This window comes from Netta rufina (assembly GCF_964035555.1).
Source record: "Netta rufina genome assembly, chromosome: 5".
Lineage (NCBI taxonomy): Eukaryota > Metazoa > Chordata > Aves > Anseriformes > Anatidae > Netta > Netta rufina.
In genome coordinates this window covers 38,610,317-38,621,486 of record NC_140128.1, presented here as the reverse complement: position 1 = coordinate 38,621,486, position 11,170 = coordinate 38,610,317, and the positions used below count along the sequence as shown (strand labels likewise).

The following is an 11,170-nucleotide window of genomic DNA, read 5'->3' as shown; positions in this document are numbered from 1 at the left end:
ATATCACATAAATAAGGACTTACAGACAACCATTACAATTCACAAGAATATACATCTGGGGGGGAAAAAAAAAAAAAAAAAAAAGCACAACCAGCTACAAGATACTCTCCATTGAAAGACTGTGCTAGCAGCCTGGAGCAGCAAGTTGAGAGCAGATTGTTTCACCCTGAGGTGAGCAGTTAGTCACTTGGGCATCATGGAGGTTGCACAGAGATCATCACCAGCTGTTTAGTTTCTGAGAATAGTTCCTAAACTTCAAGGTTTTTACTTGGCAAAGCCTCTTTAGCTCTGAACTTAGTGCTTTAGCATCCAGCTTCTTATGTAAGAGACTTGACTCACCAGTCCAAATGGCTTAAACTAGATAACCCTAACCAACAAATCACAGAAGTCTTCCTCTCCCTAACTGAGAAAGGGTACGTATTTATTGTGATGATGCTTCTGAGAAAGCAACATGTAAAATTCAGAACAGAATACAGAAATGTTGCGTGGAGTCAGGTTCACTCAGGCTGATGATCTGTCTTCAGCTGCAACAGCACAAGTGTTTCAGAATAAGATGCCAGAGACTCTTTGGAGGCAAATGTGTAATACTCCCACAGAAAATTCTCCTCCTAGCAACATCTGTTTGAACTCTGCAGTTTGATGTACACTCTAAAGCCCTAAAGTTAGTTTGTATATACTACAAATGCACTTATTTAGATGACTTAGCACGTTGACTCCTGCTTAACTCCTGACTTCTTTCACAGTCCAATTAGCTAACATATTTAACAACATTAGTTCACAGTTTTCCCTTCTACTAATTCAGATGTTCTGCTACATCTACATGACATTAATCATCACATACGATATTTTTCCCAGATACGAGAATTGGAGAAATTTCTCTCCCACTTGGAGATCAAAAAACCTGTGTTGCTTTGGTCTCTCATCTGGTCTCAATACACATAAGCACACACCCCTCAGCACTGAATTCAGATGCTTCTTAGGGAAAATGGTGAATGGCCACAAGGAATGCTATCTATGTCTATCTATCTAGTGTTTTTCTGGTCCTCAGGCTTAGCATCAGCATATCAAAAGGAGTAGTCCTCTGGTGTTCTCCAATATCTGACAGCAGCATATGATTTCCAAAGGCAAAGATCCTATGGTGCCAAAAAACTCAAACACAGTTTTACTATCATCTTACAGCAACAAGGCAGTCTAACAGACAGCTTAAATCTCCAGGAACGGCCTCCTGGGGCTCTCTTGCTTGACCTCTACTTGTGTGGAGTGCTTCCCCTCTACTGGAACGGGCAGAGAAACAGGGAGAAGAAACCCCTTGGCTTAATGACATCTATGGCTCTTATTTCAGACATGCTCCCTGCTCCTAAGGCACCTTGTGATAAATCCTCTATAGAGTGGCTTTAGTTGGGGGTAGAGACGAGGAGAAAGGGTATAAGCAGTGGAGTTAAAAGAAAAACAACACTCATTTAGGGATTCATTCTCTACCCCAATTCTCAGCTCACAAGAATGAGTACTTCTTTCAGCAACTGGACGTGTGACAAGGGTCACGGCTAGCCCACCCCGCCAGGTCCAGCAGCACAACAACCGGCCCCACTGCAGGCTGTACGCAGTTACGTGCACACAGTTACAAGGAGACAAGTGCACAGGACGGAGCCAGAAAGAAAGGAGCGTGGCTACCTTTTAGGCCGAGTTGCATAGTAACTCAACTTTCATTTCAGCACCGTAAATCAGTCAACTAAGCTCTTTCTCTCCTTAGATTTAAGCACACATTTTAATCTTTTCATCTTATGTTTGTGTAAGCGGCTCTTTAGCAATATTAATTCACATAACTATTAAATGGGTCCCAAACCTTAGTTTGCAACTAGCCTATGCCTGACACCAGTAATCTTTCACATGAATCTATATTGCAGGCCTCCAAAGAGTTTGTGAGTAAATTCAGTCAGTAATGTGGTCCCCGATTAAGCAATTTTAACCCTCAGTCCTCAGTGAAATGCATGCATTTTAAACTCCTGCTGCTACACTACTGCTAAGGGGGAAAACAAGAGGAAACTTAACTTATGACCTTCTTTGACATTAAAAAATGCCCAACAGATTGTAACAATTATTATAAACAAACAATTATACAACCTAGTTTTTATGCAAGTCCTATGCTACAGGACTGTCTAATGTCTCTGGCTGAACACCCATATCTTATTTTTTAGATCTAAATTATATTCGAAACAAAATGGAAAACAATTTTATGCTTTCACAAAAGCAAACCCAATTAAAAAAAAAAAAAAAAGACTGGTTGCAAAATGCAAAAGAAGCTTATCCCTTAATTGAGCTTTTTGAATTTCTAGACACAATCTACTGGAAGAAACACATTTTTTAAAACTGATCTGAAATCTTCCTTCAGGAGAAAAATAAGAAACTTTCCTTTCTTGAAGATTAATTTCCCTCTCTGAAGCGCAACTGCCTTTTAAATTCATTTTTCTTTCTAGACCCAAGGTCTAGTTCCATAGGTCTCCAATTAAAATAAGAAGGGCTTCCATCACTGCCTCAGCAGATAGCAGGATTGGATACAAGTCCAGGAGACACAGAAGGCAGAAAAAAAGACACATGAGAAATAAAATTATTTCTTTGAACCAACTGTGGGTTCAATTTTGAATAAGAATGGCTGCTGTTAATCACTAGCCATACAGCCAAGCTAGTTAATTTATCAGAAAATGAATAAAGACTACATATCCTTCCAAAGAGAAGTCGTCACTTGGATAATGAATGATATTTGAATACCTGAGAAACAACATATTCATGTAATGTGGAAATTAAAGAATAAATGAAGAACAATTATCCTGTACAACTGTGAAGCTTCTGTTTCCTGCAGATGAAATATTCCATGTCTAAAACTATTTTGTGTTCCTAAGAGATACCAGATACATCTGGGAAACAGAAGTAGCAAAATCACATGCAGCAAGCACTTTCAGTTCCTCCGCAGCAGGCCTCTTTATGGGCACAGTGTTTGCAGGACAGGCACATACAGATTGGGATGACGTACTGTACTCAATGCTACTGTTAAACTTAGGTCAGTGGGACTAGGAGATGGGGACAGTTCCAAACAAGTGACCGGAGCCTCATTAAAATGTTGTCCCATGCTTCAGAAAGCTAGAACTGAGCAATAGGATCACCACCTACGAGGCAATTTATCTTCACTAAACCACTAATACCGTGATAACTTGCACATAGTATTTGTTTCGGTAAGCAGCCAGAACGGGTAGCGAGGCAGGCCTTATTAACCTCTTATAACATGACAAAATGTCTTTTGAATTGTGATATAAGCAAAATATAGATGGCGTGGGGGGGAAGTGGCTGTGAATTAGCAATATGGAGGCCACGTTATATGGGCAACAGTTCTTTAGTGGTAAAAACCCACTAGTACAGAGCACAGGAGAACCCACTAAAAAAAGTAAAGTAAAAACCCACTAGTACAGAGTAAGTCGTGTAACTGAGGGTCAATAATTCTAGAAAATCTAATATATGTACAGATGAAAATTCCCTTTGTGATAAAAAAAAAATCCTAATTGGAAAGTGGATCAGGTTCCAGACAGTGCCTCATACATTAACCAGCAAGCGCACACAGCACCCTGCAGATCATATCAGAAAGGACCAAAGGCAGTCATCATGTGGGGTGACACTGTCGTTTTTGCAGGCAAACTGCAAGGTCTTTTCTGCCATCTTCTGCTTAGTGTCTAAGAACTTGATAGGCAACAGAAGAAAAAAGGGTAGAACCTTATGCAAGTTGCTCAGGCCTGACTCAAGTGTTTACAAAGGCTGTGGCATGGTCCTTTGTCTCCCCAGGAGTGGCTAAAGGAAGGAACAGTCCTCCCTGGGCTGCTAAATGAAAGATCACCTTGCTCTGGCAGATACCAAATCCTACTGTTCTACCTCCCTGTAAGATTGTCCTATGCTTCCCTCTACTTGAATAATGCAGCTTTGCAGTTCCCCTCTTGCCAGGTTCTCTCTCTCCTTTGAGAAAGGTGACTGCTTTTCCCCCCCATCACAGGCCCCAGAGTGGCAACAGCTCAGCTGCTTACCCTGATCAGCTCTGCTCCCTGCCTGCTCACCCTGAAAGTAATTGTGGTCCAACCAGTCTTCTGGTTTCCACTCTCCTCTGCTCCCAGCTCGGGCTGCTCCACTGTAAACGTCTCTCTCACACTTTCTTGACCTCCTAAGTGCTCTGGGGTAATGGAAAAGTAAGCAGAGATAGTAAAAAGAAGAGCTTGAATATAGAGCAAATTGCACAGCATTACCATATAGCCTTAATAGGAAATACGCAGCCCTCCTAGGAGAGTTAAATCTTTGGCTTTAACTACCCAAAAATCATTTTGTCCATTGTTCCCTCTCAATAGAAGGAATGGACCAAGTAGAGGTGCTTTACCTGGAGGATTTAAAAATAAAACTCAGAACTCTAGTAGAATCACCATGCAAACAGCCATTTTGTGTCTCTGCAAAGAGGTATCAAAATGTAAATACAGCAGTATTCTTAAAAAGAGCATGATTTTAAGTTAAAAGTAGTAAAATAAACACCACTTACAGATAAATGTGATTTAAAATTAATCTCCAAAGGATTAACTTAATCCTTGTTCAGCTCTGCCAATACTCGAGCAGAAAGTGATTACTAATGCCATCGCTAGCCACCAAAACAGGCAAGGAACTCCATCCTTTACCACATGGTCAGGGTTTGCAATGGCCTAGCTGATTCTGGTTTACAGAAAGGTTTGGTTAAATTCCATCCCTTTTGATTTTCTGAGCAGAGATACTCGTTTGCAACAATACCTTTGTAACAGAAATAGCAGCTGACAAACTACACTTCCCTGGGGAGCATTTTCCTTGCTACATATGCTATTACCCAGCTGGCAGCAATACCAGTGAACAAACATGCTGCTACTGAGAAACATTTCCTGTATATTTATTGGTTGTATCCTAGCCGTTTTGTACTTACTCAACACAGCAGTAAATCATTTCTTCTGTTTTACATCTGGATTACAGGAGGGGAAAAAAAAATAAAAATCTTTCGTTGGTCACTGGAACTTTAATCATAACTTTTATATCCCTCTAATCAACAGCTGCAACATCCAATTTTTAATCCATAGGAAAGTTTTCCTACGGACTTCTGGTTGTGCACCTTCCTCCCCAGCTCCCACACCTAACTCCTAACCCTACCGGAGGTTGGGGCTGGCTGTTGTTAGCTCGGCCTGGCCACCAGCACTGGCTGCCACTGGCCATGCTGCATCCCCTCCCATGAGGATGAAGGAAGCACTGGCTGCTGGTGACATTAGTGGTGGCAGGAGATAACATTATCGGTGGTTAGGAGCTAAGCCAGCCATGCTTTTGTCTCACTGCAGCTGACAGCTGCCCTCTAGTGATCCAGATGCAGCAGAAGAGTCTAAAGAATTATTTACAAAACAGTAACATATCAAGAATATTTTGACTTCATTTCGTACCAGTGCAACAGAACGAAACCGTGACCACCTGAACCTGGCCTCCAGGCATTTACTGGCTCCAACAAAGCCCGGCCGGATGCCCGCACAGAGCAGGACTTGTGAAGTTTTACAGACAGAACAGCTGCCCACGGACAACCAGAGTCACAGCCACCTTTCTCCACTGGGACAGCCGGGAAGGAGGATGCGAGGAGAAACCAGGTTGTGTCTGAAGAGGAGGTGGCAGAGTTGTGCCTTGGTTCTGTCACACAGCAGTGCCCATCGGGGAGTACCAGGGCTGGGTGGCAGCCTGCCATGCTCAGTACTGCCTACCTGCCATCCCTGCCCCTTCCCATCCCTTCAGCTAGTGTAATAGACATGAAAGAAGAGAGTCTTATTGCGGAGGAGAGAGTAGGAGTTATCAAATTTCAGCAGGTAGATGCCCTCGCCTGGGTAGTCGTGGCTGCCTGCCTGCACCTCCCGGTGGCTGTCCCTTCGGTACACAGGCATGATCTCTCCGTAGCGGTTCCGCAGGTAGCTCTTGGAGCCCCTCTCCACATCTCCAACAGGGGCGAGTCCTGAATGGGAGAGAGTGGAGAAGTAGGACAGAGCCTGTTAATCTACTAGATGGTCCAGAAAAAGATAAGACCAGATTACAGACACACAAATACACGGAGGGCTAACTACGATAGCGTTACACACAGTGTCTGCCCTCAGCTCTCTGCCAATACTGCTAACAAAGACCCACTTTCCTTACCACACCAAAGGACATGCTGAAAAACAGTTCTCTTGGGAAGACAGCATGCACTTGCCTGCCAGCCTGGCCTCCTCTCCCTGGACTTACCTTCTAAACAGCTCACTCCTTTTACACGTACCACAACAGGGACTCCATAAAGTGGTCCACTGGTATGGACATGGAGCAAAGGAAAGGCAGGGAAGGTCTTAGCTATAACCTCGCAGTGTTTGTACATCCTTGATTCACTTCTCCAAGAATAAACTCCTCACATAAGAACCTATGTACTTTGGAGAACTTGCAAGATTAACTTCAGACAACAAACCCCCAGCTGCACTGGTCACAAATACTCTTAAGACAAAGAATAGGTAACATGCTTTTCACATCTACAAGGACACAGGCAGCAGTCCTCTGAAATGCAGTCAACAGGAGCTCCTGCTATACTGGGAAAAGAAAAAAAAAAAAAAAGAAGAACCTTTTTGCTCCCACCTGCCACCAGAAATTTCTCAGCCTCAGAGGCCGAGCAAAACACTCAAGTTAAAGTTTCAGACCCTAATCTCATTATCGGCTGGAAGCTGAACAAGTGATTTCTGATTTATTTTTCGGCTTGCTGGATTTCAGGAATGTTCTTGGAGAACAGCAGCCACTCACATATGCTGAAGCAGGAAGGGTTAAATGCTTTCTCACTACAGCCTAACCAAAACCCAAAAGGCTGCAGAGATAAGCAGTCTGGGTAAGCAAAGTAGATGGAAGTTACAGCATCTGAAAGACAGTCAGCAGCATGGCAACGAGCGCCAAAAATCAACCCTCATGAGCTTTGCACCAACCTTCGATTTCTTCTTCCTCCTCTTCATCCTCCTCATCACTGGATTCGCTGACCTGAACAGTAATGGCAGTGCTAGTAACAGTGGTCCAGTCAAAATAGACTCCAAATCCAATGTCGTAGTCATCTGTAGCAAACTCCCAGCACAGACGTTTCCCATCAGGATGGGTTGGCACACGGACCGTCACCACCTCGCCTCGCTTCACCACCATCCTAGCATTCTTCTCCTTTCCCATCTTGGTTTTGAATTCCTTCATCTTCCCCATGGTCCATGTAGTGGGTGGAGCCAGAGGGGGAGGCTGAGCTGAGACAAGGGAGAAAGATCAGCAGCTCATCTTACTTTTTACTATTGACAAACTGTTATATGAAAACAGTGAAGCTATTTCTGATAAGACTCTTTTATTCTGGAGCCTGCTCCCAGAAGCAGATGTGAAGTTTTCACACAACACTAGCCAACAACCCACGCTTCCAGCAGGAGTCAGCAGTGTCTCTGACACAGCCTCTGCTCTTCTCTGGCCAAGGCAGGCACTGGCACTTTAAAAGTGCCCACACAGTCATTGACAAGTCCTTTCAGGCCTCACCTTTCCTCTGCTCCCCAAGGAGGTCTGCAGTCTCCAGCTCAGCTGAAAGGATATCCACAGCACCAGTGTGATCCGACTGAATCATGACGATATCCCCTCCTCCTTGGTGTATGTGGTAGTTGGTCATTCGAACAACAGCTTCCTGCACAAAGCACAGAGTCACAAAGATTATCACAGTAAGAAAGTCCTCAGCTGGACTTAAAACAAATCAGTAATAATCTAAAAATCTTTCTGAAGTCAAGTCAGATCCTGCAGAAGCTTCTGTTACAGCTGAAAAGAAATGGCTGGCTCTGAGGCATCTCTGCATTACTACCCTCCACAGCACCAAATTCATAAACTCTGGAGAAAAATGCTGCATTAATGTCACAAATTACTGACCCCTCAGCCTCCCCAGGAGTCTGGGCAGGCACATGTTTGCATCTGCCTCAGAGCTGTCATCTTTCAGCAAAGCAACAGCCTTGCAGATTTAGAGGACTACTCTTGGAAAGCACTCCCAAGGCTCTGCCTCTCCAGGGAGAGCTTTTCAGCTCTGTCTGCATTTAGACTGCACCATGATCACACTGACATTCACTGCATCCTGGGTAAAGGTTCATCTGGTTTATTAGCGCCAGCCCTCTCTCCTAATGCATAAAAATGCACAGCTCCTGAGCTGCAAAGTATTTCCCAAATGTATTTGTAGTGCAAACAAATTGGCTGCTCACCAAAAGAAGCAAAAGATGGCAGATTCCCTTCAGCTCCCTCTCCCATAAATCTGCAGGAAGGGGATCCCAAAAACACCCACACAAGATGCAGAAGGTGAAAATAACCTTGAAGCCTTAGCAAGCCAAAAACTGCAGGGAAGTAAGGACTAGCCAAAGACACAAGGGATTTCACAAAGCTGATTGTTACTTCCCACTAACATATAGAAGAAATATAATCAAATCTACATTAATATTATTTTTATCTTAACACAACCCTTAAAGCCTCTGTCCCACAGTTATTAAGCACAGCAGCAGGGTGGAAGAAATACTGCTGCACCTCTTTCCTTTCTGTTCAAGTTAAGAAACCCCCACTTACCTCTTTGGTGGGCTCGGTTTGGTCAGGCAGCTTCTCTTCTAGTTCAGCTGCTTCCTGGTCCTTCGAAGTGCTACCTTCTTCCTTTGAATCCTCTGTCACTCCCACACTCACAGGCGACCTAATCTGCGACCTCTCGGAGGAAGAGAGCACTACAATTTAGCACTTACACCCAGGGCACAAGCGGCAGAGTTCAGCCGTGACCGGGGTCACTCTACTCTGCAATTGGAATTCAAGGGGACAGAAGGCAACCAGCTTCCTGCGGTCAGCACCCACCACCTGTGCAAAGAGCCCCCCAACACCCCACTTCTGCCCTCATCTCCACAGGAGGAACTCACTAACACCGTACGAAGCACAGAAATCAGCAGTAACTGTTTCTGCTCAAGAAAGGACAACTTCTGCTGCGCCAGCTACTACTTGACATCTGCATATTCCAACAAAGGCCAGCTGGATTAACGAAAGGATTTGAAACAGTTTGGACAGCCATCCCGAAAATGCCCTCAGTTTAAGTGGTCCATCACACCTTTCCCATCAGCAATCCCAAAAAGTACAGAGAACACACAGGTCCCTTTCTGCTGCATGCAAATATGCTACACAGACAAGCAAGCTGTAAGTCACACAATGACAGCACAAGAGGTCCAAGATCTGCACTGTGACAAGAGGAGATGGACGTGTCAGAACAAAAAAGAAAGGTACAAAGAAGTAAACGAATGAGCAAGAAAGGAAACAACATCCTTGACATTCTTTCTCTTGTGAAGATTTTTCTAAATGACTGTTTAAAAAACAACTTCCTGCATGTTGTATATAACTGGAAAGAGTTGTCATCCCAAATTAACTCAAACGGATGCCAGAACAAGTCTTCTCTGTCATATTGTTAGACACTATGCGAAACCTCCCCGAGAAGCAACCTAGTCTTTAGTAACAGTTTCCTTTTTGAAAAGTTCAGCCTTCTCTCAGCACCACAAGACTAATGTAAACTGCCTCTGTCTGAAGGATCGTAAGTGTGAGAACACAGAAGTAATGAAAACTACATACACATTTCCTCAAATTTCTCCTTTCACAAAGCACAAATATTCTCATTAACAAGAGATCAGACTATCAGTCTAGTCTGGAACAGTTAATTTTATTTTTTTTTTTAATCGCAGCTCAACTCAGAGACGTTCCGTGCTGCATCTGTACAGGTGGCCAGAACAGGGCAAATGTGACTTTTGTTTCCAGATCTATACTCTGACTGGGAGAACGTACAAGCTCTGTGAGCAGATCCACAAATAAAGTGTTCAGCCAATTCCTCTTTAATTAACCCTTTTGGACCGTCACCCTTCCTTTCAAAGGAGATTCAACTTACACAATTTATCAGGTAACTTTCATGAGTATCCAGCATCTACTTTGGCTATTCTGCTCACAGCCTACATTCATTCTTTAAAGAAAATTAGAGGACATAGTAAAGAGTGATACAGGAACACATTTGGAGTCAAGAAAGTTGATATCAATGTCATTTGCATCAAGCCAAGATGACATCAAACTGCTATTTTACTAACTAGGGTCATTTGCTGATTTTTTCTGAATTTTCTTAATGAGGTAGTTATTTAATGAATTGTGTGATCTTCCGCCTGACAAATTTAACTTGCAAATTTCTAAAATCGTGCCACACGCAACACATGCATGCTGGTAAGTGACAACTCCGCAGCACGCAGTGTTTGTGCGTGCAGCCAGCGATACTGACCACAAGCACCACCTGCCCAACAGGTAATAACAAGCCCACGGCCGATATGGTGGCTGAATGGCAGCATTAAGGGAAGTGTGACGAGAAAGACAAAGGGTGAAGAAGAAAAAGCAAACAACACTGTCAAAAAAAAAAAAAAAAAAACGAAAAACGGTAAGATGCATTTTCTAGCTCAGCTTTCACCAGAACTATACAGGGTGGGAATGCTTAATTATTAAGTTGTCCTTCAGTGAGGACAGGGCAGATTTCCTGCGGAATTGGTTCATGGAGTTCATTAGCTCCTTAGTTCTCGCTGAATACAAACCCACCGGTGTTCCCTGCAACCTGACTGAGTCTGGGATCTGAAGAGGTGAGGCACGAACTGCACTTGGCTGTTTTGCAGGCTTTGTAACAACCTTACGCCTACAGGAACAACCCCTCCAGCGCTGATTCCCGCATGTACTGCCTGAAAGCCGACAGCTGCGTCCCGTGCCCTCTCCCCACCCTGACAGACCCCGCTGTGTGCCGAGGCGGGGTGTAGGGCCCGCAGCCCGGGGGGCTCCCTACCCGCACTGCGAGGCGCTGGGCTCCGAGGGCTCCCCCGGCTGCTCCGCAGGCTCCGTCTGTGGGGCTGCATCCTCGTTTCCTGCCCGCAGAGAGAACACACGGCGAGATGGAACAACCCGCAGCGCTGCAGGGCACCCGGACAAGAGGGAAAACACACCCAGCCCCCGCCCGCCGCCCCCGCCCCGTACCTGAGGCGCCGCTGAGGCCGCCCGGGGGCTCGAACCGGGGTCCCTGGGGGGCTGCGGGCGGCGCGGCCGCCAT

The 11,170-nt window shown here is 44.6% G+C and overlaps 1 protein-coding gene across 1 annotated transcript; it reads right to left on the bottom strand.

Moving 5' to 3' along the window:
• Window positions 1-5,810: 5,810 nt before the first annotated feature.
• TMED8 (transmembrane p24 trafficking protein family member 8) lies at window positions 5,811-11,170 on the bottom strand (the record flags this gene model as incomplete). The annotated part of the gene is made up of 6 exons (XM_084287918.1): window positions 5,811-6,028; window positions 7,011-7,310; window positions 7,588-7,729; window positions 8,644-8,773; window positions 10,910-10,988; window positions 11,098-11,170. 6 exons carry the CDS (start codon window positions 11,168-11,170, stop codon window positions 5,811-5,813), a joined length of 942 nt encoding a protein of 313 aa, XP_084144044.1.